Source organism: Acomys russatus, chromosome 3 (genome assembly GCF_903995435.1).
Source record: "Acomys russatus chromosome 3, mAcoRus1.1, whole genome shotgun sequence".
Lineage (NCBI taxonomy): Eukaryota > Metazoa > Chordata > Mammalia > Rodentia > Muridae > Acomys > Acomys russatus.
Genome location: NC_067139.1, coordinates 61,590,383 through 61,614,044, shown reverse-complemented (window position 1 = coordinate 61,614,044; position 23,662 = coordinate 61,590,383). Strand labels below are relative to the sequence as shown.

Sequence of the window (23,662 nt, the reverse complement as noted above, 5' to 3'; positions counted from 1 at the left end):
TCCATTCCTGTCACGAGCCTTTTGGCTGGAATAGGTGGTCATCTCCCTTAGCCAAAGCAGGTACCCTTAGATCGCTTCCATGCAGCTTCCAAGGGAAGAACCCAGGGTTCAGATTTAATCCAAGTTCAGGTCCCTCTGCCTCATGCATGATGGCAGGTAGCCAATTCCTCTTAGTACAACATGGAGACACAGCCTAGGAAATTTCAAAGACGGGCATTTCTAAGCTATGGAGGCTCTCACCTGCCTTCCCACCCCAGGCAATTTTATGGGAAAGAGCAGCCATTTTGTTTGGTATCTGAAGGTCAGCAACACTTATCTGCTCCTACAAGAAAGAGATATTGCACAGAGACCCTGCCAAGGCCTCAGGAATTTCCCTCAAAGTTCTGTTGTCACTATCTTATTTCAGCCGCTAAGCCTGTGCTATCTCAAGGGAATTTGACACAATGTCCAGCTATGTGTCTGAGAACACAGACTGTAAGGAAAGCCGGCTGTCTGATACCGCCTGTCCACAGCAAGGCCTTTGTAGTGGAGCGGCTGTGGCTCTGTTCCCTGCATAGATGTCCCTCCCTCTGTGGCACATGCACAAGGCCGATACAAACTGACTTTGGCCAATCTGTCCTGTAGGCACACAGTGAAAGAGGCCTCTCCAGGGCAGATGGGCTGAAAGACAATAGGAATACTTTCTTGAAAGCAGTTTGCTGGAAGCTGGCTATAGCTCGATCAGTGGTCAAGTACCTCTCAGTTATGTGTGAAGCCCTGGGTTTAATTCCTACCACCACAAAACACAGGGACCAAAAGAAAATGTGACACATTTTTCAACCAGATTATTCACATTGGTCCAAGACATTCTGAAATAAAATGCCCTTTTCCCCCTAAAAAAAAAATTCACTTCAACTAGCTAGCTATCAGGAGACTGCAGGCTCTTTAAGTGAAGCCAACAAGTCTGTGTACTTTGGCTAATGGTCTCCTCCCCTTATAAACCAGCTGTATAGTCAGACAATAAGGAATGGACAGCAAACAAGCCTCATGTCCAAACTGCTGCAATTTCTGGAACCTGCCAGTCACTGGTAGGTTGTTCTGTAGCTAGAGGCTGGGGCTGCTAGGTGGGACAGAGGCTAAGCATGCCTCAGGAAGGACTCCTCACAGGAGGAGCAGCTACTACCCTCCCCACACCGTAATTACTGATGCACTGTCTTCTCTTCCAACCTGCCTGCATCCAGGAAAGTCAGGTGTAGGACCCAACCTTTCACTGGCTACAAAATTTAGGGTCTCTAGTTCCTCTACAGGCCTGCAGGGAGGGAGAGGGAGATGGGGATGATTGCTGAACAGAGAGACAGAAGGATTTCTCGGTGCAGCTGCGCCAGCTATAGAGAGGGGCTTTGACCTCTGTGCCTATGTGTCAGTTGCTCCAAAGATCACAGTGGGGGAGAGTAATAAATATCCCTTCTACCAGAGTCAACCCCTGACTGCTGGCTGCTTTGTCATTGCTTTGAGCCTGGCAGCAGTAGACAGACTCTGTGTGTCTTCTCAAGGAGGCAGTGGCCCAGACAATGTGGCTGCCAGCTATTCTAGACCCTTGCCAGGAGAGCAGAACAGGAAGTCATCTAGGAAGTTGTGAGAGTCACCACACTGCTGCCTCTCTGGGGGCTGCTGGCTGAAAGCAGCCTTGGGATCAAAAAAAGCAGCTTGTAGCCCAGAGGACTCCAACAAACCGATTAAGTCTAGAAGGGGCAGGAAGTAGGGTACAAAGAAAGAATCTCAGGCACATCCTTGCATGGGCAGTAGGGAACTTGTCCTTAGACAGGGGCATCAAGGGCCTTGACTCCTAACTTGAAAAGAAGGCCCCGGATATGTCCCTGGAAAGGGTGCGTTTCACAGCTGTGACTAGGTTCACACGAAGACCCTGTGCTAATGTCCGCAGTGCACTGAGAGACTTCCAGCACTTTTTGAGTCCTTCAACCATCTATCTAAACTGACTGACTGATTGATCAAGCCACCCATATTACAGATGGCCACACAATTTTAAAGGATCCATTTGTCCAGAAATTGTCTCCCCACTCTGTTCACTCATGCCCTCAATCTCTTTAACAAAGAATTCAACTATTAGAAGTGCTTTGGAGACAGGTATAGGTTACATCCAAGGACCAAGGGCATAAGAAAGGTTGCCTCTGAGTTGAGAAGACCCACCTCAGCCTTTCTGTCTCTGTTGCTTGGCCAAGCTGGCTAAAGCATTAATGTGGATTTGGTGCACGTTGACCTCAGCAGAAGCTACCTAGTCCCTGGTAGGCCCATATGGGAAACACTTAACACACAGGATGACCAGCTGGTCCTTGTCAAAACAAAGGCTCTCTGGCAGTGCCCCTGAGTGTTTTGGGGGTGAATGGGGGGAGGAAGGGTTTGCTTGAAGAAGGGACACCACTTAGAAGGGCCAGAGGCTCCAGGTCCCAGCACTCCACATGGAAGAGCCCTGTAGGTCATGGGAGCCCTGGGCTTTGGCCTCCTGTCCAGCCCTGGGCAGGATTTAGCACTCAGGAAGAGTAATCTAGATAACACCTTCTGAGTTCAGACAAGAGAAAGCACGAGTGACAGCACTGTGAGTGACCTGTCACAACAGTGTGTTCCCAAGGATTTGGAAACTCAGGGAGCTCATGTCGCCACAGGAAGTAGACACAGAACAGCACCAAAGACAGTTAGATGCAGAAGAGCTGCATGGGTATCGTCAAGGATGGGTACATCTCTGTGGGTGAACTTTCCCTGGGGGACATGAGCATAAGTTTACTATGCCCAAATAGGGCACCAAGGAGCAACTCTACCCAAGCTTATCTTAGCAAACCAGGGAACTCACTGGAGTCACTCATAAGATCATGGATGGCATCAAATAGTCACAACACAGAAAAATCTCACCCCAGCATGGATGACAACTCCCCCCATGGCTTTATAAGTGGAGTTTATTAGTTAACTCTCTGCTTCTTTAATACTTACTCCTCCCAAGACCACTTGCAGTTGGGGTGGAATTATGTAACAGCTAGGAATCAAGAATATGGAGGTGATCAGAATCTCAGACAAGGGTCTAGTGACCCTCTCCATCTCTCCTTTTATGAGAAAACACAACAGGCTGGGGATTGGGGGTCTCCTGTGGCAATAACAGCTTCTCTGGCTAAGACAGCAAGAGCTGCTATGCTAGGTGGATGGCGGTCCACAGTCTCCGAGGGGATAACCTTCGGAATGACCTTCAGACTTGGACTCTTGAGGCTACTTGCATCAGAGAAGCCTTCCTCTGGGACTATACAGCAATCGCAGGCTCTCACTCTGTGCCAACTGTGCTGCCTTAGAACACATCACTACCTACAGAGTGTGTTCTGGGCATGTGTGTCCCTTGTATTATCTACATCTTTATCTTTCTAGAATTTTCCTTAGTCCATAGGTCACGGTATATTTATTTCACAGGAGTGACGTGGTTCTGAAAGTATATGGCCATACACCTTAGCTGGGACAGGAGGAGGTAGAAGCAAGGCTGGTCAATGTAACGAGACTGTGTCTCAGCAGAAAGCAAGAGGAACGGGTGGATCAATTAGTCAGTCTGTGGTATGGTATTGTATGGTATGGTCTGGCACAGCATGGGGGGACGTACTAGGGAAGCAGACTATTCAAAAGGAACTGGAAGCAGGACCATGATAAGGTTACATATCGGAAGCTATGGAAGAGGCCAGGGACAAGAGCAGCATTCCACTCAAGGCCTTTTTCCTCTCTGAAGCCTCGGAAGCCACAGAGACGCAGCAGCCACAGAGCTCACTGCTCCTGCATGGGCTGGCCCTGGACTTGCACTTACAGCCTTTCCACAGGAGGGAAGCAGGATTCCTTAAGCAGAGGATGATTCTTAGCTTCTGTCAAGAAGAGCGGAAGTCTAAGCCTTGCTCTCTGGCATGTGAGGCTTGCTGATTTGTACCCAGGAGAACAGACACCACTCTGCCTTCATTTCCTCAGGCTCCATACTGCCAAGATCCAGGTAAGAAAAATATGTGTAAGGTGATCAGAAAACAAACTAATAAGTAGTTAACAACTCCTGTGCTCCTAATTTAAAGCTAGTAGGCTCACTATCCATCCATATTCAAGGGCCAGATAACTCCCAAGGAGAAAAAGTTAAGACATAGCTGTGTTACCACTCTGTGTGTGTGTGTGTGTGTGTGTGTGTGTGTGTGTGTGTATGTGTGTGTATATATGTATATATGTGTGTATGTGTATGTGTATGTGTGTGTGTGTACATATATATATACACATACATACATACACACACGAGTTGGGGGAGGAGCCATATACACACAGACCTCAGTTTCTGTTCTGGGCCTTGCCTGTCACTTCCTTTTCCTCTTACCTCTCCAAGACTCAGGTCAAAGGCAGCCTCTCTTGAGGCTGAGACAGAGCCATGTATGTCATAAATGCCCCCTCAGTGACCTGCCCAGGGCAAATAAATACTGAAGCTCAGGCTTTGTTCAGTTTAAGCCACTCTTGCTTTTTGCACTCAGGCTAAGGAAAACTTTAGAAAACAAAGAAACCAAAGCAAAGGATTAAAAAAAAGAGATAAACTTCCCAGGGTGCCTGGCAGTTGCAAAGGAAGTCCACATTCCTCAAGGGAGCCAGCTACAGAACACAAGGCTCAGCGTTCTGTGGTCAGGGAGTACTCGCAAAGGTCAGCGTTCTGTGGCCAGGGAGCACTCGCAAAGGTCAGCGTTCTGTGGCCAAGGAGCATGGAAGCTCAGGACTTCATTACTCACTCTGCGTCATTCACCATCCATCTTTCTGTCCGTCTCAACTGGGAAGTTTATCTAAGAGTTTAACTCACTCAATCACCTTTTACATGTAAACTATGTTCTGGAAGCTCTTTTGTGTCCATGTACTGAGTCACAGGTGAGAGACACGGAAGCAGGACCTGGCAGGGTGCTAAAATCCCTGGACAGGCCACCTCTCCAGCCTGTCACCTCTCCACCTTCTTTCTCATCACCATCCACTCCCCTCATCTGCCCTCACACTCAGCCTGAGTGCCCCCTGATTCTTTGAGTTTCTGTTCCTCTTGTTTAGGCCTCAGCTGCCTTCAGTTCAGACATGTCAGGGCCCATGATTTCTGTTGGAACCCAACTGTGACCCAAGCAGGACCTTACAGCCCCCTAAAGTGACCTCTCATCTGCATCCCAGAACTGTATCCTTGCCCCTGCCTTCCTTCCATGACAAGAATACCTGCTATATAGTGATACCTTTGCATCCTCTCTTCTTCTGCCCCTCCCCTGGATTAGGAGGCTGGGGTCCAAGTTCAGCAGGAGACTAGCTATCTACCTCCTGCCTCTTTGGGCAAGGTCCCAAGGATAGCTTCATAAATGAAAGCTTCCTATATGTTTGGGAGTTTTAAGTTTTTTATCTCTTGACTTTTTTTCCCCCCTTCAAAACTGGTGGTTGGCTTGTGGGTTGGTCCAGTGAAGAATGTGTCTGAGTATTGTTTAAAATTACACTCTGGCTGTCAATTTGTTCCTTCTGAATGTCTGGACCTGTTGACACTGAAAACACCATGGTGTGTGCTTGCTTAATTAAGCACTAACACTAAATGTTTAGTAAATCTCATCCCTAATTATCTGGTCCATGTCCCCAGAGAGAAGGAATCTAGTTAGCTTCTTCCATTGAAACCCTGAAGTATCTGTTCCCTGTGGTATTAATTCCAACTCTTATTATTAAGTCCTCTCTCACATTTTGGGGTCAAATGCTCAGATGATAAATTATATTCTGGTTTCATCTTTGCCCCCAAACATTTTTTCTTATAAATCACACTCGTGTTCTCCCTCCCTCCCTCTCTCCCTCCCTCCCTCCCCCCCCCTCTCTCCATGATATGCATTCTTATGTTCAGATTTGGGCACATACATGCTCCGAGCTTATGTGAAGGTTTGAGGAAGATCTGGGCTGCTGTCTTCCACTCTCTGTCCTGTTGGGGGTCTCTTGCTTGACATGGTGTAAACCCAGGATTCCCCTGCCTCCACCTCTCATCTCCCCAGAGATGCTCTGCAATTACAAACATCCCAGTGGTCCTCAGGTGAATTCTGGGAACAGAACGCAGGCCCTCGCATTTGCCTGACAAGCGTTTCACACATTGAGCCATCTTGCCCACTCTGCCACCAGACTTTTACCTGTCCATTAGCTTCATCTCCACACCACACCGAAGGCTGACTTATATAACCTCAAATCGCACAACAGTCTGGCTCATCCAACTATGCTGTTTGTGGTTAGAGTAAAACCCTGGTTAAACTGCAAGAGTCTTCAGGTTGCTGCTGTTCTGAGCATTTCACCGTTGATGAAGGGAGCTCCCTCTAAACATGGGGGTAGGGGTTGTCTCAAAAATGTTTAAATGCTCCTGTTCCTACAGACTGCAGAAACTGACTGAAAAATCACCAAAGGTCTCTCCCCCATCCCCCAAGAAAAACGTCATGAGGACCAAAGCTGTTGCAGCCCTCACAGCAGAAGCCTAATGTGGAAGACAATGTCTCACTCACACAGGGCCATCAGGGTGAGCCCTGTCAACTAGCCTATCCAGCTTTCAGCTGGTGACCCTAGGATCGGGGTACCAAGACTAAGGGGAGGCCTTCTCTTAGTCAGAGCCCCATGGACCCTCAGACTTCATTACTGACACACAGTGTACACAGCTGAAGAAACAGTAAGGCTTAGGGATCCAACTGTGGCCCAGGCCATGCTAACCAATCCAACTATGGAATCTGCAGTTCCTGGGATGGACCTGGCCAGATCAATGCCCTAGAGAGACAACAAGTCTAGAGGTCATGGAACATAACAGATTGGAGGAGTCACAAAGCTGAGAGAGATCAAACTGATCAAAAGAGGAAAAGGACTTTCTTCAGAGAGCAGAGAATGGAATACCAGCCCGATGGACATGGGGCAGAGGGTGAGGGGAGAGCATGCTGAGAGGCAGCTGGCACTCTGAGCCTCCAACATAGGAAGACAGGGCTTGAGTTTCACACTGCCATGTCCCACACATAGAAGTGACCAGTCCGCAGCACCTCATGGGGAGTGCAGATGGGTTTGGTCAAGACCTTCCTATCCATAGGGGTAACAGAAAGTATCATAGCCTGAGAGGAAGCTTTCCACCATCACCTCTTGCCCTGCTCCACCCTCCACTGAGTCTTCCTAAAAATCTCTCTCATAGCCCCACTCAACTCATTAGTAAATTTCTCACTTGACATCTTAGTATCTCTCTTTTCCTTTTTTGCCAAATGTTTCAATCCTTTCAACTACAGAAGACAAACTTCTCCCCTTTCACTTCCTCAAACCCAGGTTTCAGCCAGCCAACAGGCAGATCCACTGTAAGCTGTGGGGTGTGTCCTACAGTAGTATTCCATGGCTGAAAGCACTGACTTGTCAAATACATCTCAGAGCTCACAAACTAGACTCGAATGCACATGCTTGAGAATCCACACCCTAACAATGGCTCCAGTGACACATTTTATCAGGCAAACACCGGCCTGCAACATCCATTGGAAACATTCTAATGCTCTGTATAGCCCCTTTCATGTTCCAGTCTGTGACCCCTGGGTATCCACACACCCTGAGGAGCTACCAGTGTCAGCTCCAGCACTGCGCTCTCTCTTGGCTAGCAAGGGGCCCCTCTCTGTGCATCTCCATGGTGTCCTGTGTATATTTCTATCACTGCACTCACAATGGGCTGTCCCTCCTGCAGATGGATCCACCCATGTGGTCCCAGATTTCAATGGCTTAGTAAGCAACTTGACTGATGCTGCTAGGATCTGACAGTGCCCACAAAAATTCCTGCACTGGCAACTTGGTCATCAATACAGCAATGTGGAGAGGTGGAACTTTTGAAGGGTGGTCAGACAGGACCCTCCCAAATCCATCAGTGGGTTAAGGACATGGCCAATAAGTTGGGCTATACAGGAATGGCTCTGTTATAAAAAAGGGAGCCCTCTGCCTTACTCTGAGGAGGAGGAAGCCTTCAGAGCTCAACAGTGCCAGTAGCATGTTCTTGACTTCTTGGCCTCTGGAATCGTGGGCTAGATGATGTTCTATTATTTATCAGTTACCCAGTCTCAGGCATTTTAATACAGCAACAGAAAAGTGAAGTAAGGTACATACCCCATACCCACTAAGTGGAGGAATACATGAATCCGCTTAGCACCAGAAGGTATTTTTTTTTCTAGTGTAACTTCTTCACTGAGCCAACCGTAACTTCTTGGACTGAAAGACCAGACTCTCTCCCCAGGGCTATACTTCATTTCTTCACATTTGACTTTCTTTTGGGAATTGTGTCTGTGTTTCTGGGACTGTATTGTCAGAGTTGTTACGTGCATGGCACATTGATTACAGTGCATGGCACACTCGCCTGCCTTCCTGGAGATGCCAGGCTGATCTGTTCATGCATAGAAATGACAGCAGCTGATGTACTGTGGTGTCACGTTGCACAAGATCATCAAATCACTTTCCATTATCTCTTCACAGAGACAACCTCCTAGCCTCCTGCTGAGGATCCTACGGTGCTTAAGATTCATGTGCCCCCAATGTATTACTCTGCCTGCCATCAAATTGAGTCTCATTTTGTTATTTCCTGCCTGTGCTTCTTTCCCTCTCTGGAAACATCTTTATTATGCTGTACTCCTCGCCAATGTTAAAAACAGTTCTCAATGTTGTAGTTGCTGAAAGTCTGTTAGGGTGATGTGAGTACCCCTTTCAATGTCATTGATAGAACAATTAAGTGCAACCAGACCTAGAATTGACCCTGATGATGGCCCAGCAAGCTTTAGTGGCACTCTGACACCATGCATCCCAGAGGACTCCTTAGCCTCTGTTTTCTCTACGCAGGTCTCTTACCCAGAAAATGGTGCAGGGCGCCTCACTCTTCGCCTTTCTTTTTAACTGTCACATGAGAAAATCTGCACTGACAAGTTCATCTGCTGTGACAGACCTTCCACAATAAGCTGAGGCTGACCTCATGGTCCTCGGGAGTCTCAAGCATTTATTCGTCATTCCTGCCTACGGATTTGTGTCACGTCACACCAGCGACCTTCAGTGCTGCCAGGAGCACTTGCTAAAACCCAGCACATCACAGCTGATAGGCCCCAATGTCTATTTCCCGTGCTTCAAAATCCCTGCTCTCATGGCTTAATAATCTTCCATTGAAAATGTAAAATGGCAGCCCTAAGAATTAGTTTATTAGCGTAGGCTTTACTCCACTAAACCACTACTTATTTCATGCATGCAAGCTCCAAGCATGGCCAGCCTTAGGGAAAAAGGTCACAGGTACATACACAGAGCAGAGTGAGGCAAGAGTGCTGCAGATACTGGGGTGTGCTCATTGCTGGTTGGGATCATGGGTTTTTCCCTGGTGTTGCTCCCATTTTTATTGCACTTCACAATCGTAATGCACTTGACAAGCCCGTGACTCCGCCATCCACAGGATGTAGGTTGGTGTGTGACAGGGTGGTGGTTACGCATGGTCTGTCCCTGTACTCCATTTCTTTCCCTTTCTCTCCCACTCAAGGGAGCAAATCAAAGCACCATAGTATGAACCATGCCATTATGTCAGACCTGACTGTACCGTGACACACATGAACACTTTGAATCCTGCCTGAGTACACTACACCAGGGTTGTGAACTGTGGTGGTGCTGCCCCAGTAATGTCTATGGCTTTCATCTACTCAACAGCCTGGTGTGTGAGCTTCCCAGTGGTGACCCTTTGCACCCAGGTGACTTCCCATTCTCCTCCCTCCCCCTCCAAGGGAACAAAGCTCTGGCATGCCTATTGGTTGACCACTCACAGACCCTAAAGTAATTACAGCTAAGGAAGATGGAAATGCCTAGAAAAGAGGAAGGGTACCAGATACATGTGAGTGATGGGCTTATGATCTCTCTCTCTCTCTCTCTCTCTCTCTCTCTCTCTCTCTCTCTCTCTCTCTCTGGCAGACATTGCATGGATGTCTAATTGAGAGCTTTCCAAAGGGGCAAGTTTTCCCAGGCAACCCCAATGGCCTTTCTGGTGAGTTGATTAGTAGGGACCATGATTGTCTTAAATCTGGCTTCTTACTAATTCTCTAACAAGAGGTACAGAGAATAATAGCAAATGTGATGAGGATGGAAACCCAAACAGTGAAGCTAAGGTCATGGCAGAATCATACAATATGGTTTAAAAGTACTGGTCACTGGGATATGATTTTTAAAAAAATGACAACATATAAAGTCACAGACACATTGATAAGCAACTGAAAAGGCCACATCTGAACACAGGACTCATGCATTGCCAAAAACAAGTCAACAAAAGTCAAACTCCATACTTTTCACCAATAACCAACCCCAAACTGTGTGCGTGCGTGCATAAGTGGGAGGGATAGTTTTTAATTACAACAATGAAATATTGGGAAATAAAATAAATGTTATATGTAGATGTAGTTTTATGTGATATTTGAAAAAACTGGGCTAGATGAAGGAACACAGGACTCCTGGATAAGAACAACTAAAGTAGCAAAGATGTGCAAATTATGGCTATTAATTATGAGTTTTCCCTCTAGGAATTCATGTGCTAGAGGCTTCATCCCCAACAAGTGACTCTCAGAGGTGTTGGAACCTTGGAGAAGTGGAGCCAGTTTGGTAGGTTACTGAGGAGCTGCTCTCAGAAGGGATTAACGGGAGTGTTTGTTTTGTTTTGTTTTGTTTTGTTTTTTGCAGGCCCCGGTTAGTTTCCTTAAAAGCTGTTACAGAAAGACCAAACACAGCTTTAAATCTACCTCCCTCTGGCTTCCTGCCTCACCAAGTAATTGCCCCTTCTTGCACATGCTCCTACCATGATGCCCACTGTCATATTGTGTTGCAGCCAAGATGTCTCACATCAGAGCCAAGCAGATGCAGTCACCCAATCTCCAGCTCTTAGACTCTAAGGCTTTGAATTATATTAACCCATTTTCCTTACTGAAACTCCAAACTCAGGCATTTTTTCCATAACAGCATAGAACACAAAAAATAGATGCACATATCAACACAACGGTAATTTTAAAAGTCAATACATCAATCAACACCTAACACAATATCCACAATACTAGGTAAGTTGTTTCTCAAGTATATCTTAAAGAAAAAAAATCATATAAAAAGAATAAAATACATTTTAAAAATCTGAAACACTGATAATGGGGAGACTTGTTTTATCCTCTAATAATTAGAATAGTTGGGAACAAAAGTAAATTATCTTTACACAAAATGGATTTCAAAGAGATAAAAATAATGCTTTTACATTAAAAGTATGAGAGAAAATTATTAATACTTAAAAAAATTTTTACTGATTCTTTGTGACTTTCACATCATGAAACCCAATCCCTCTCATCTCGCTGTCCCTTCATATCTTCCCTATAAATACTTTTATAAGCGTGTGGGCATGTGGTTGGAAATAATTCCCAAGATTAAACACCAAAAGGTGCTCTGTGTAGTTGATCAAGTGTAAATTGCACCTGAGTAAATAGAACTTCTGAAAGAGAAATACCACACTGAAAAAGGATGACAAGTTAGACTACACAAATTACCACAAAATGAGAAGTATCTGCATGGTTTCGTATAGTGCTTGAAGTCTTGGCTAGAGCAATAAGACAAGAAAAAAAATTAAAAAAAATAGAGAGAGAGAGGAAGTCAAAGCATCCCTATCTACGTATGACATGATTCTATTCATAAGAGACCTTAAAGATTCCAACAACAAAAAAATAGGCTGGTAAATACTTTCAGCAAAGTGACAGGATACAAAATAACATACAGAACTAAGTAGCCTTCATATGTATTACATACTAAAAAGAAAGTCAGAAAAACAATTCTATTTACAATAATCATACAAATTAAAATAAAACACCTGGGAATAAATATAACTAAGGAAACAAAAGACCTCTGTAATGAAAACTTTCATACACTGAAGGAAGAAATCAAAGAAGACACTAGAAGAGGAAAAGACCTCCCAGCTCACGCATCAGCAGAACAAATACTGTTAAAACCGTCACACTACTTGTTGTGGTTTGAAATGGAGCCCATAGGCTCATGTACTTGAATGCTGAGTCACCAGTTAGTGGGGAAGATTTGACACTGTGGTCTTGCTGCAGTATATATGGCTTTGTTGAAGGAGATGTGTCCTTGGGAGTGGGCTTTGAGCTTTCAAAAGCCCATGCACACCAGGCTCAGTGCCTCTCTCTGCCTAGTTGACTATAGATCAGAATGTAAAACTCTCAGCTCCTGCTCCAGTGCCATGCCTGTCTACTCCTGCCATGATGGTCATGGGCTAACCCTCTGAAACTGTAAGCCAGCCCCCAGTTAAATGCTTTCCTTTATAAGAGTTGACTTGTTCATGGTGTCGGTCTGTTCACAGCAGTAGAACAGTAACTAAGACACTACCAAAAGCATTCTTGAGATTACATTCAATGCAACCCCTATCAAAATACCAGTTCCTCTCTTCACAGACATAAGAAAAACATGTATGTGGAAGCACAAAAGATCAAGCCAAAGCACTTTTAAACAAAATGGGGTGTCACAATGCTTGATTCAAGTTACAAAGCAACAAAAACAGCATGATGCTGCCACAACACAGACATATAGATCAACAGAGTAGAATAGAGGAACCAAATATACTCTATGGGACTACAGCTTACCTACCTTTGACAAACACACACACACACACACACACACACATGTACACACACACACACACACGTACACACACACACACACACACACGTACACACACACACACACTCCACCAGGAAAAAGACAGAGCCTTCAACAAAGAGTGCTGAGAAACCAGGACTTCAACATACAAGGGGAAAAAATCTATATCCTTACCACTTACCCTGTACAGAACTCACCTCCAAATTGATAAAGGGCCCCAATAGAAGACCTGATAACCAACACCTGTTAGAGAAGAAAGTAGGGATTTGCATAGGTAAGGACCTCGTGGGTAGGACTCTAGTTGTACAGGAATGACAACCCAACACTTGACAAATGGGACCTCAGGAAACTAAAGGCCTGCTTCCCAGCACAGGAAAGAGTCTACTGAGTGAGGAGACAGCCCACAGAACAGAAGAATATCTGTGCGCCTAGACAGAGGATTAGTGTCTGAACTGTACAAAGAACTCAAGGAACGAAACACCGGGAGAACAACACAAAGGAAAAAAGTAGACTGTGGAACCGAACAGAAAGTTCTCAAATGAAGCACACAATGGCTAGTCAACACTTTAAGGTGTTCAAGATCATTAGGCATCAAGAAAATGCAGATTAAAACCACATGAAAGACCACAATCAGAATGGCCACCAGGAACACAAATGACGACACATACTCACATGGATATGGCGTAATGGGAATGCTTATACAACGCTGGATGAAGTGTAAAAGAGTACAGCCACTTTGGAGATCAGTATGGAGGTTTCTCAAAAAACTAGACATAGAATTCCCTATAGCCCGGCTTTACCACTCCTGGGCACATACCGAAGGTATTTATAGCCCACTGCAAAGACACTTGCTCAGCCACGTTCACTGCTGTTTCATTCACAATGGCTAGAAAACAGCATCAACCTAGATGTCTATCAACTGACAGAATGGATAATGAAAACGTGGTACCTACACACAATGAAATATTACTCAGATGTAAAGAAGGAAGGAAGAAAGGAAGGAAGGAAGGAAAGAAAGAAAGAAAGAAGGAAGGGGATGAAAATAAGTATAAAAGACAATGAGGAAAGGGAAAGTGGGCCAAGGGGAATGGGAAGAGTGGAGATGGAAGGAGAAGGAAGCGAGTGGGGAGACGAAGGGGAAAGATCCTGATTACTTTCTGGTGACATCGTGCAAGCTGCCTTGGATTTTTGAAGCAAGTTTCCAAATAAATGTTCTAGAAGAAACCTAGCTTCACTCACTTAAAGCAGCTTCACATGAAAAAATAAGCTAGATGGTTGCTTACTTAAAGGTGGTACACCTTTCTGCATGCACTAATTGATAGTGTTTGCCACTGGCAGTAGACTTACTTATTTAGTACACAACTCAGCATATACAGGACATTCAGACATATCACACATGCACATGCATACACACGTGCACACACACATGCACACACACGTGCATACACACACACATGCACGTGCATAGGTGCATGCATACACTATTAAACAAAGGATCACATCATGTTGTAGCGCCAAGTCAGCATCTGTGTGGTTTGTGTCCTCAGCCACCATATAATTTTGTTTTCCAGCCAAAATACATATTTATATTAGCAGTCAATTGCTTTCTTGAATTAATTTGCTTAAGCAGGGAAAGTACACTGTGGTTTTGCAAATACTTCATACTACAAACCATAACCCTAACCCCAAAGACAAGTGGCTGCTTCAAAGACCCCCCACATAGACTATCTCTTTTAACATTATCCCTTATTTCACACAACTGTAAAAATACCTTTCACAACTGAAGAAAAAGTAATTTTTAAAAAGCTTACCAAAACAATGTAGCTTATCAGCTTTACTATTATGTATTTTATGTAATAACATTAGCCTCACTTTCATATTTTAAGCATTCATCTTTACTCTGTGAATCTCTTGACTGTGTGTAGAATTAAATCCAAGCTTGATGCTATCAAAGACATAATTTGAGTGCGTTAACATTGCCAAGGAGCTGGGCATGGTGGCGCATGCCTTTCATCCCAGTACTTGGGAGGCAGAGGCAGGCTATTGCTGTGAGTTCAAGGCCAGCCTGGTCTACAAAGCAAGTCCAGGACAGCCAAGATAACATAGAGAAACATGTCTCAAAAAACCAATATATATATTGCCAGAGATGTCTTAGTAATTAGAACATTGAACACCAGAGATTAAAAATTACAACCTTTTTGTATGATGTTTGGCAGCCAAGATATTTGGAAAATGCACTCACCTCCTATCTGCCTGCAGGAAGGGGGCGCTACCCCAGGGCCTTCATCCTTCCTAACAAACCATACAGTTAGCTGAGACCCAAGCTTGGCAGCAGATCAGGAACATGAGGCTACCCTCTTTTTTAGGGCTGCAAGTTTATATCAGGCCCTCCCATCACACACCTGGTTTTGGGTACCAGGCATAGCTCTGAACAATGGGCCGGGAACTACCAAAGTTTTGTTCCCCCACCAAAGACTAGTCTAGTTCCTCAGGGCCTTTCTTGAGGAGGCTCAGCTTTGTCCTAGGAATAGTTGAACAAGCACAGTAACTACAGTTCAAGGCCACATGCCTGCAATGACGCACTTGGCACACAGTGCCCACTTGAGAAGACTCAACATGTCCAGAGATCACCCTATTCTGATCATATCTGAACACACATCACCTCTCAGCCTCTGTGAAGAGGAAGGCTTCTGCTTCTGGAAGCTTCTCATGCACTTAGACACTTCCATGTGGACCAAAGACCCCGCTTGCTTTTTACTATCATTACCCTTTGAAATGTGTCCCCTGGTGTTGAGAGCTTGGTCCCAAGCTACTGGTGCTAACTGTCCACTGAGGATCCAGTGGACACTGTAGGCAGTAGAACCTAGCTGGAGAAAGAGGGTCCCTGGAAGTATATCATCCCATCTGTTCCTATTGTGCCCTTGGCTTTGTGTTGGCTATGATGCAAGTATGGGCCCCCCACCACCCCGTGCTCCTGCTGCCATGACAATCTGACCTGCTACATGGGGGCCAAGAGACTGCATGTTGAACACTAAAACAAGAAACCATAATCAACCTTTCCTCCCTTAAATGATTTCTGTCTGGTATTTGGACACAGCACCAAGAAAATAACAGAGACCATTGCTCTCTGTGACTTGAATACTTCCCCAACACGGTGCACTATGACCCATGCAGTCACGTCTTCCCATCTCCTTCATTCTCTCTCAGAACCATGAGGTCCCAGTACAAATGCAAAGTAAGTGCCGTTCAGGCCATATTCTAACAGATCTCTGACAGTGTAAGTAGGGCCTGGCTTTCTTTATCTGAAAGCACACAAAGGTCAACGTTTCCGGCAGACCATGACTGGCATGGAGGCAGTCGCCCAGTCCTCTGTCCTTACTTGCATATCTACATTCCATGTCAGCCATCATCTCCAAAACCTGTCCTCATCCTCGTGACTTGACACAGGCCTATGGCCCACAGAGGCCACAAGGCTTGCCCTGTGCTAGCAGGGCCAGCGAGCCAGCCAGCACATATATAACGACAAAAGCCAGGACCCCTGATCTCCTCCTACATGCTGCACCTCCTCAGAGACCCCAGCCACTGTCTCACCTCTCATTTCTGTCGCCGAGGAGCCATTAGACCAGGCTGTCCACTTGTTTCTGTGCTTGCTGATTTCTTGCACTTTGCAGACATAGTGCCCTTGATCCGCTGGCCGGAGTGTCAGGACAGACAGCCTGTACAGCACTCCTCGGCGCTCCTCAAGCAGGCGCAGCCTCTGTTGGTTGGCAGTACGGCTGAAGTTCCCATAGTACTGAACCACCCGAAGCTTCGTCATCTTCACCATCAAGGCCTCCTGGGAGCCATTGCGGGCAAAGAACCAACGCACGGCCAGCAAGCTGTCCTTCCGTCTCTTCTGGGAGACGTGGCAGAGGAGGGTGGCATTTTCCCCTTCCAAGTAGTTAATCACAGGTCCTGGGGACACAGTGACGTTGAGAGCACCACAGACCTCTGAAAAGGAAAAGGAGCAGACAATGAATGAAGGCTGCAGCCAGAGTTCATGTAGCCAGGCCATTGCCAGGGGCTAGGGACATGACGTATGCTGGTGGCATCTGGCTGCTCTATAGGGCCAGAGAGGCAATGGCCTCAGTACCATCTACACTCACTGTCTACACTCACTCCCCAAGCTCACTATGACCAGAGGGCTGGCTCTTCTATGGGCCTTATGGGGTGCCACATTCCTACGTATGATGGTCTCCTTCACGTGATATGCCAAACACTGGCCATCTGAACAGACATGTTCTCAAAGATCTGCCATGAAAATTCAGAATACACATATGAATCAGGACTTAGAGACTCTCTGGAAAACTCGACCCATACCCCATCTTCTCCACTAAAAAAGGTGTGTTTTTAATCTATGTTGACAGGGCTGTGGGGTCAGAGCTGCCTAAGACAGGCCTGGGATGCAGCCTGCAGTGATGGCTGGTCAACCGGAGGCTGAATCTGTCTGTCCTCCTCTCCACTCACTTTCTTAGTCTCAGTGAATCCAGCTCTAGGCAGTAATGGTCGAGCAGAGAGAAGGCTAAACTAGTGCTAGTGAGCTGGCCTGACAAGGAATTCTCAGTGGCTTCTCTGGATTCTCAGGATCTATGGTCTGAACTGAAACACACAAATAACCTAAAGAGGACAAAATGAAGAAAGGAGCCTCTGGAACCTGAAGGGATATGGGGCTCTCCTAATACCCTCCAAAAGATGCTTCAGAATTCCAGGCCCATTCCACTACAACCTGCACTTTTATTTCTTAGTTTAAACTGACATAAGGACAGCCCACAGCTAGCTACAGTTCTACTCCTGGGCTTCAGTGAAGCACCCCAATACCCACCTGAGCATACAGATTAGCTGAAGCTAGAGAAGCTGACCACGGGTACCTTTCCCTTGATCCACTTCCTATGGTGCACCATGGGTGATACAACACAGGCCACGCCACCCTGAAGCTCACGGGAGGGCCCATCTCACACGCAGGGGCCCTCAGAATCACTGTAAGGCACAGCCTTCGGCAAGAGTCCCAGGGTGGCACAGGCCGTCCCATGTCAAGACAGGGGTGCTTGAGAGACCTAGGTAAATGCTTTTACAAAATACCCACCCCCATAATAACAGTCATTGTTTGAATGAACGGATTCATCCATTCATGAGGACAAAGTCCTGGCCACCTCTTAAAAGCCTCATCTCGTAGTATCTCACAATGGAAAGACAACAGTCATTGATTGAATGACCAGATTCATCCATTCATGAGGACAGAGTCCTGGCCACTTCTTAAAAGCCTCATCTCATAGTATCTCACAATGGAGATCAAATTCCAAGCTGAGTTTCTGAGGGAGAAAAGCCACATTCAAGCCACAGCAGTCAGGCTCTTGGTTATTTCAAATAACTTATCATTTGAAAAGCTATGTTCTAAGGGTCAGTCCTCTACCCTTCGCCCTTCTTAGACATTGCGTGCTAAACTCAGGATCTTACAGAATAACACAAGAACTTCAACTCATTACATCCATCAGTTCCTTTTGTCATGTAAGGTAACATTCTCAAGGGGGTTAGGACAATACATATTGGGGGGCATTACTTAGCACCCCACACCATGACAGTCTTTGATGAAAGTAGTTTCAGGGGAAAGGCTGCTGGATGCTATGCCCCAGCATGAGGTCCCCAATCCCTTCTGTCTAGCAATAAGGGACAGAGCCAGGCCAGGAGATAAATGAGAAATACAGGTCAAGGGGCCTCTGAGAAGTCTGATCTTAGGCCTAGGGACCTTCAGTGTCACTTTACATGACAAAAGGCACTCTGCACAGATGTGGCCAAGTCAAAGCTCCTGGGATCTCTAGGAGAGACCTATGGGTTGTTCCCTGCTTTCCCCAGGAACAGTGCCATTGCTGCCAGAAGCCAACCAGCATGAGACAGAAGTGGCCCACATCTTCCATGCACCCCATCCACCTGGCTGGCACTTGACCCATGTGAACAGCACCTCCCCCTCATCCTCAGTGCAGATAACCTCTTGTGGGAGTTCCATGGGGAATAAGGAGGCAGATGGGACCCCTGGCTGACCTCCATCCCATTAGCCATTGGGAACTGGACAGAAGAGAGAGCGCCAAAACGCAGCAGCTGGCTTAGAGACTCCAAGGCAAGCCTGACCCCCCCCCCCCAAAGGCTCCCCACTGGAGCCAGAGGGGCTGGGAAGAGAGGAAATGGAAACAACATGGGTGGGATGCTATGCTCCAGGCTCCTCCTGGTGACTCTACATGAAGAGGGGATTATTTATAGTGGCTGTAACCGAGAGAATGTGTCAAGTGTTACTGTCCCCATGGGAGGCCAGAGTCCACCCTGGAGGCAAGCTAGCAATCCTCTCCATCCTGTCCTCAGCTTCAGAAAGAGAAGGGGCGGAGCTCACTTCCTCAGAGGGCACCCACCCACCCACTTCCTCCGAGGGCACCCACCCACTGTTTTCTCTCCAGCAGCAAGCCCTTCTACCTTCCTTCCAACTCTCGTTTCCTTGCGCGTGGTCCCAACATCGGTGCATCCCATGGGAGACTGAATTGTGTGCCCTAGGCTATTCATACATCGTTGAAGTACTAACTCCTAGTACCTTCCACTGTGGGTGTGCTCAGAGACAAAGACTAAGTTAAATGAGATCCTTAAGGTGGACCCAGTGACAATCTGAACCAATGTGACGGATGGCCATATAAGAAGAGTTCAGAACGCAGACACAAGCAGAGGAAGTCTGTATGTATAGGGAGAAGATAGCACTGCTAGCCAAGCAGAGAGGCCTGAGGAGAACCAGACACACACACACACACACACACACACACACACACACACACCTTGATCTCAGATTTTACCCCTTGTTAGTGAAGACGTGTTTGTTGTTAAAGCCACTTGGTGTGGCAGCAGGCAAAGGCATGCAGGGTGAGCCCTGTTGATGAAGGCTCACCCCATCCCTTTATCTGCCACCCTTCCTGAGACACACACACACACACACACACACACACACACACACACACACACACACACGAGAGAGAGAGAGAGAGAGAGAGAGAGAGAGAGAGAGAGAGAGAGAGAGAGGTGGAGACGTTGAACCTGAGATGGCTAAGCACCACAGGTTCTGTCAAAAAAGCTTTGCTGAAAGTCACAGGCTCTCAGTAGTGGGGTTCCCTGTCAAAGCCAGGTACCCTGGGTAGCACCTTCCTGCCCTGAAGTGGGAGGATCCTTATGCCAAGCATATACATAGGAAGGCTGGGTTTACGTGAAAACAGCTGAAGCTCAGGCCCAGCTGGGAAGGGAGAAAGTACAGGTGTGTGGGGCGGGGTGTGTGGGGTGGGGTGTGTGGGGCAGGATGTGTGGGGTGGGGCATGTGGGGCAGGGCTGACAAGCATCGACACAAGTTAAGTGCTTATGTCAATACTTGTGGAGAGAAGATTGAACAGTTTCTGCCCCATCATGGTCATTGTGCCCCTTGTGGCTCAGCAGAAATGGGGGCAGAGTAAGCACTAGGAGGCTAGACAGTGGGAAGTGGGCACGCAGGCCAGACAGACTGACAAGGCAAGCGTGAACAATCTGTGGGCAGAAAGGTACACTGAGTACATGCTGGCTCGGCATGAGGGACACGGGATAGATGCCACTCGCCACTCCTCCTCCTCTGGCTGACATAATGTAGCAGCTAGGCAGGGCTAACCCTCACTCCTTGACCTAAAAAAATTGCCACATTAGCCTGAAGCAGAAGTGTTTGCTTTATGAATATACACTGCAGAGAACTAAGGTGAGAGGTAGGCTCCCTCACAGCCCCTCACTCATAGTTTCTGCCTCTTTCCTGTCTCTGCTGCCTCCATTGACCTTTTGGAGCTAAGACGCTACAGAGTGAGACAGAATGGGAGAATACGGTGTCACTGGCTATGGAGGAAACATGCAGCCCGGAACAACCACGATCCTGGCCTTCGGGCTAAGACTATGGTCATGAGCCGAAGATTATCTTGGAATTAATAAAGCGAAAATTCAACAGCCAATAATGACCTCCGAGAGAGAGGGTCTCGCTATCCAGAGTCCCCGAGGCAGGGAGAACCAGGTGGAGGCAAGAATTGGAAAGCTGGGTATCCTTTTGTGAACTACATCCCACTGTGGCCCAGATGGAAAGCCCTTCCTGTACATAGTCGTCTGGAGAGAACTCCTCACCCCAGTCAAAGGCCAGTTCATGAAAGAGGAAGGTGATGACGCAGAAGTGGATGACACATACAGGAGGACAAGATTCCATTCCTTCTGTGAGCTTGTGCTGTGATACTAGAAGGCCCCAGGCATCCCCCAAGGGCTGAGCACTGGGAGTCACACAGTCCCAGGCCTTTCCAGTTGCCAGAGAATAAGCAGTGAACAAAGAAATGATCAGTAAAGGGGCTAGGTAGAGAGCCTGGGCTGGTGCTCTATAGTATCCTGGCTGGAAACCTGTTTCTGTTAGGAATTGGGCACTCAGAGCCTGGGGCTTCCTCAACTGAATGGCGGGAAAGGGATGTGTTTCATGCCGCGTGCAAGCATAGCCCCATGGTGAGCTACAAGTCTGCATATACGATCTGTGGGGCAAAGAGCAGCAGAAAGCAGACACCATGGAGCAGGGTAGGCTCCAGGCATGCAAGCGCTGCAAGCACACAGATGCCCACTGCCTTTAACCTTTACTGATCATTGCTTGAAAGGTTAATACACTTGGAAGAAGATCCCCTACATTTTTGCTTTCCACAGAGTCCTACACACCACACTGCTGTTTGTGCTTCTGCATGAACCTCGGGTTCCTGGCAATGTCACAAAAAGGGCCCACACAGCTCCCTGAAAGGACATCCATGGCACCCCAGAGTGCACTGTCTACTCCTGGAGCAGCTGTGTCCCCAGCTACGGGGAGCAAAAGCTTCTCCCAGGATGCGGAAGTGGCCACAGCTTCAAGCAGGCCATGAAGGTGGGCATGGCACCGTGGCCTGCTTTCATTCCTACCTAAAGACACGCTCCACTCATTTCCAGGAGCCAGGAACGACATCCAAGTGACAGCGGAGTCATGAGTGATTCACGGCAGCAAATCTCTGAAGCCCACCGCTCTACTTGAGCAGTTTGCAACATCAGGGGCTGCTGAGGAGGAGCAAGAAGCCGAGGAACCTCCAGACCTAGCCCACAAGTTATTCACTGTGAACCATCACCTAAAAATACCTCCAGGCCAGGCCAAACACTACCTTGCCCAGTGACAGAGGTAGACATCTGCTCAAGTGAGCTTCAGACCAAGGGCTGTTCTAAGGTAATTAGACATACTTTTCCAATTGAGCCTCATTAGCTGCTAATTCTCATTTGATAGCCCAGAGTGAGGCCCGGAGAAGTCCAACAACGTGTTTAAGTTCACACAGCACACTGTCGAGATGTAATTGAACCCGGGGGCTTCTGCGACTTTAAGGACAACTTGTAACCACCACTCTGTACTGTAGCTTGGCTTTTAGTGAGCACCTGGACCGAGAGTTTTCTTTTCTGTGAGATGAATGGTGGGATTGGGGACCCAATAAACTCCCACTCTACCCCCCAAATGGAGGTGGAAGACTGCGCAGGCCAGGAGCGAGGGTTTATTCATTAAGCGGATATGCTGGGCTTTCCTTTGCAGATGGAGGCCAGGGGTCGTGGAGGAGGCATTTCAAAGAGGGGATGACAGGCCAAAGGTGAGGGCCACACAAGCAGGGCCTATGGGGTGGGGTGGCCATATGTACATCCAGGACAGAATCTAAAGCATTCTGCTTTTCAGGCCTGTACCTCTGTGTGTGTGTGTGTGTGTGTGTGTTTTTTTTTTTTTTTTTTTTTTTTTTTTTTAATGAGGGTAAACGTACACTACCCTCAGAGGTTGGTGGGCTGTTAACCAAACCAATGCTTTCCGAAGTACTCGAGTCAATAAATACTTGATGTTCTTGCTTTGAAACACGATTGTGATTAAATGAGTTAGCATATGCCTGTCACTGGGAAAGGAGAGCCACTAATGTATCTATTACTATTATTCTAGACACCCCGGTCCTGGAGAACCAACAGAAGATTCTTCAGCCACTTTAAGTGGGAGCCATAAAGCTCCATACAAGCCCCGAGAAGTGACCCCCCCCCAAAGGAATGCTTTTGCGGGATATGATCCTATTGGATGAAGCCCAGAACACCCTGTCTAACTAGAACTGACCATCTCAGAAGACTGAGTAAGTCCCCAGTGCCCACCTAGCTGGCCTGGGAAGATTCGGTTCCTGGCCTCATTTTCGGAGCGTCTCCAAAGGTAGTTAGAGGGAAGTTGGTGCTGGCAGCAGCTGCGAGTCCTGACTGCTACGGAAAACAGAAAGAAACCGCCAACTTAGGGCTCGGATCGGGCTGGCTTCGCCCTGCGCTCCGCGGCCTGCAGCTCTGAAGGGACCCAGAGCTGTCCTGAGAGCGAGTCCCCATCACGGGACGCTGGCAGAACCAGGGACCCGCGGAGACCTGAGTCGGGCGCCCTTGCGCCGCCACGATCGCCTATCGCCTAGAAGGAGTGCGCTGCCAGGACTTCGCGCAGCCCTGGCCTCCCCTCCCGCTTGAGCCCCGGCCTCCCGCGCAGCCGCCCGCCGCGCCCCGCTTACCCGGGGCCAGACCCAGCAGCATCGCCGCCGCCAGCGCCAGGAGCCGCAGCCGCATCTTCGCGCCGCCGCTAGGCGCTGTGATCCGGGAGAGCGCCGCCGCCCGCCGGGCCGGCCCGACCCTAGGCCTCCTACCACAGCTCTGGCCAGCAAGGCTGGGTCCCTGAGTCTAAGCCGAGCTGGGGGAGGGCCTCTCCATCCACTGGCTGGGCCAGCCCGCGGTGTCGCCTTTCACCACGCCCATGTCTCAGATGAGAAAACTGAGGTGACCCTGGAAAGTCACAGCTTATAGAGCTGAGGCTTCCAGGAGTCCTTTCGATCTCCTCTGTTCCCAGTTATTCCTGAGAGGAGTC

General features: G+C 47.6%; 1 protein-coding gene across 1 annotated transcript in view; it reads right to left on the bottom strand.

Moving 5' to 3' along the window:
* Vstm4 (V-set and transmembrane domain containing 4) overlaps positions 1-23,454 on the bottom strand; it is a 78,847-nt gene extending 55,393 nt beyond the window's left edge. The window contains exons 1-2 of the mRNA XM_051141807.1: positions 23,313-23,454; positions 16,279-16,677 (exon numbers count right to left, since the gene is read on the bottom strand). Coding sequence (XP_050997764.1) covers positions 16,279-16,677; positions 23,313-23,367 — 454 coding nt within the window. The 5' untranslated portion in view covers positions 23,368-23,454. The remainder of the gene's footprint in view (positions 1-16,278; positions 16,678-23,312) is intronic.
* Positions 23,455-23,662: the final 208 nt, after the last annotated feature.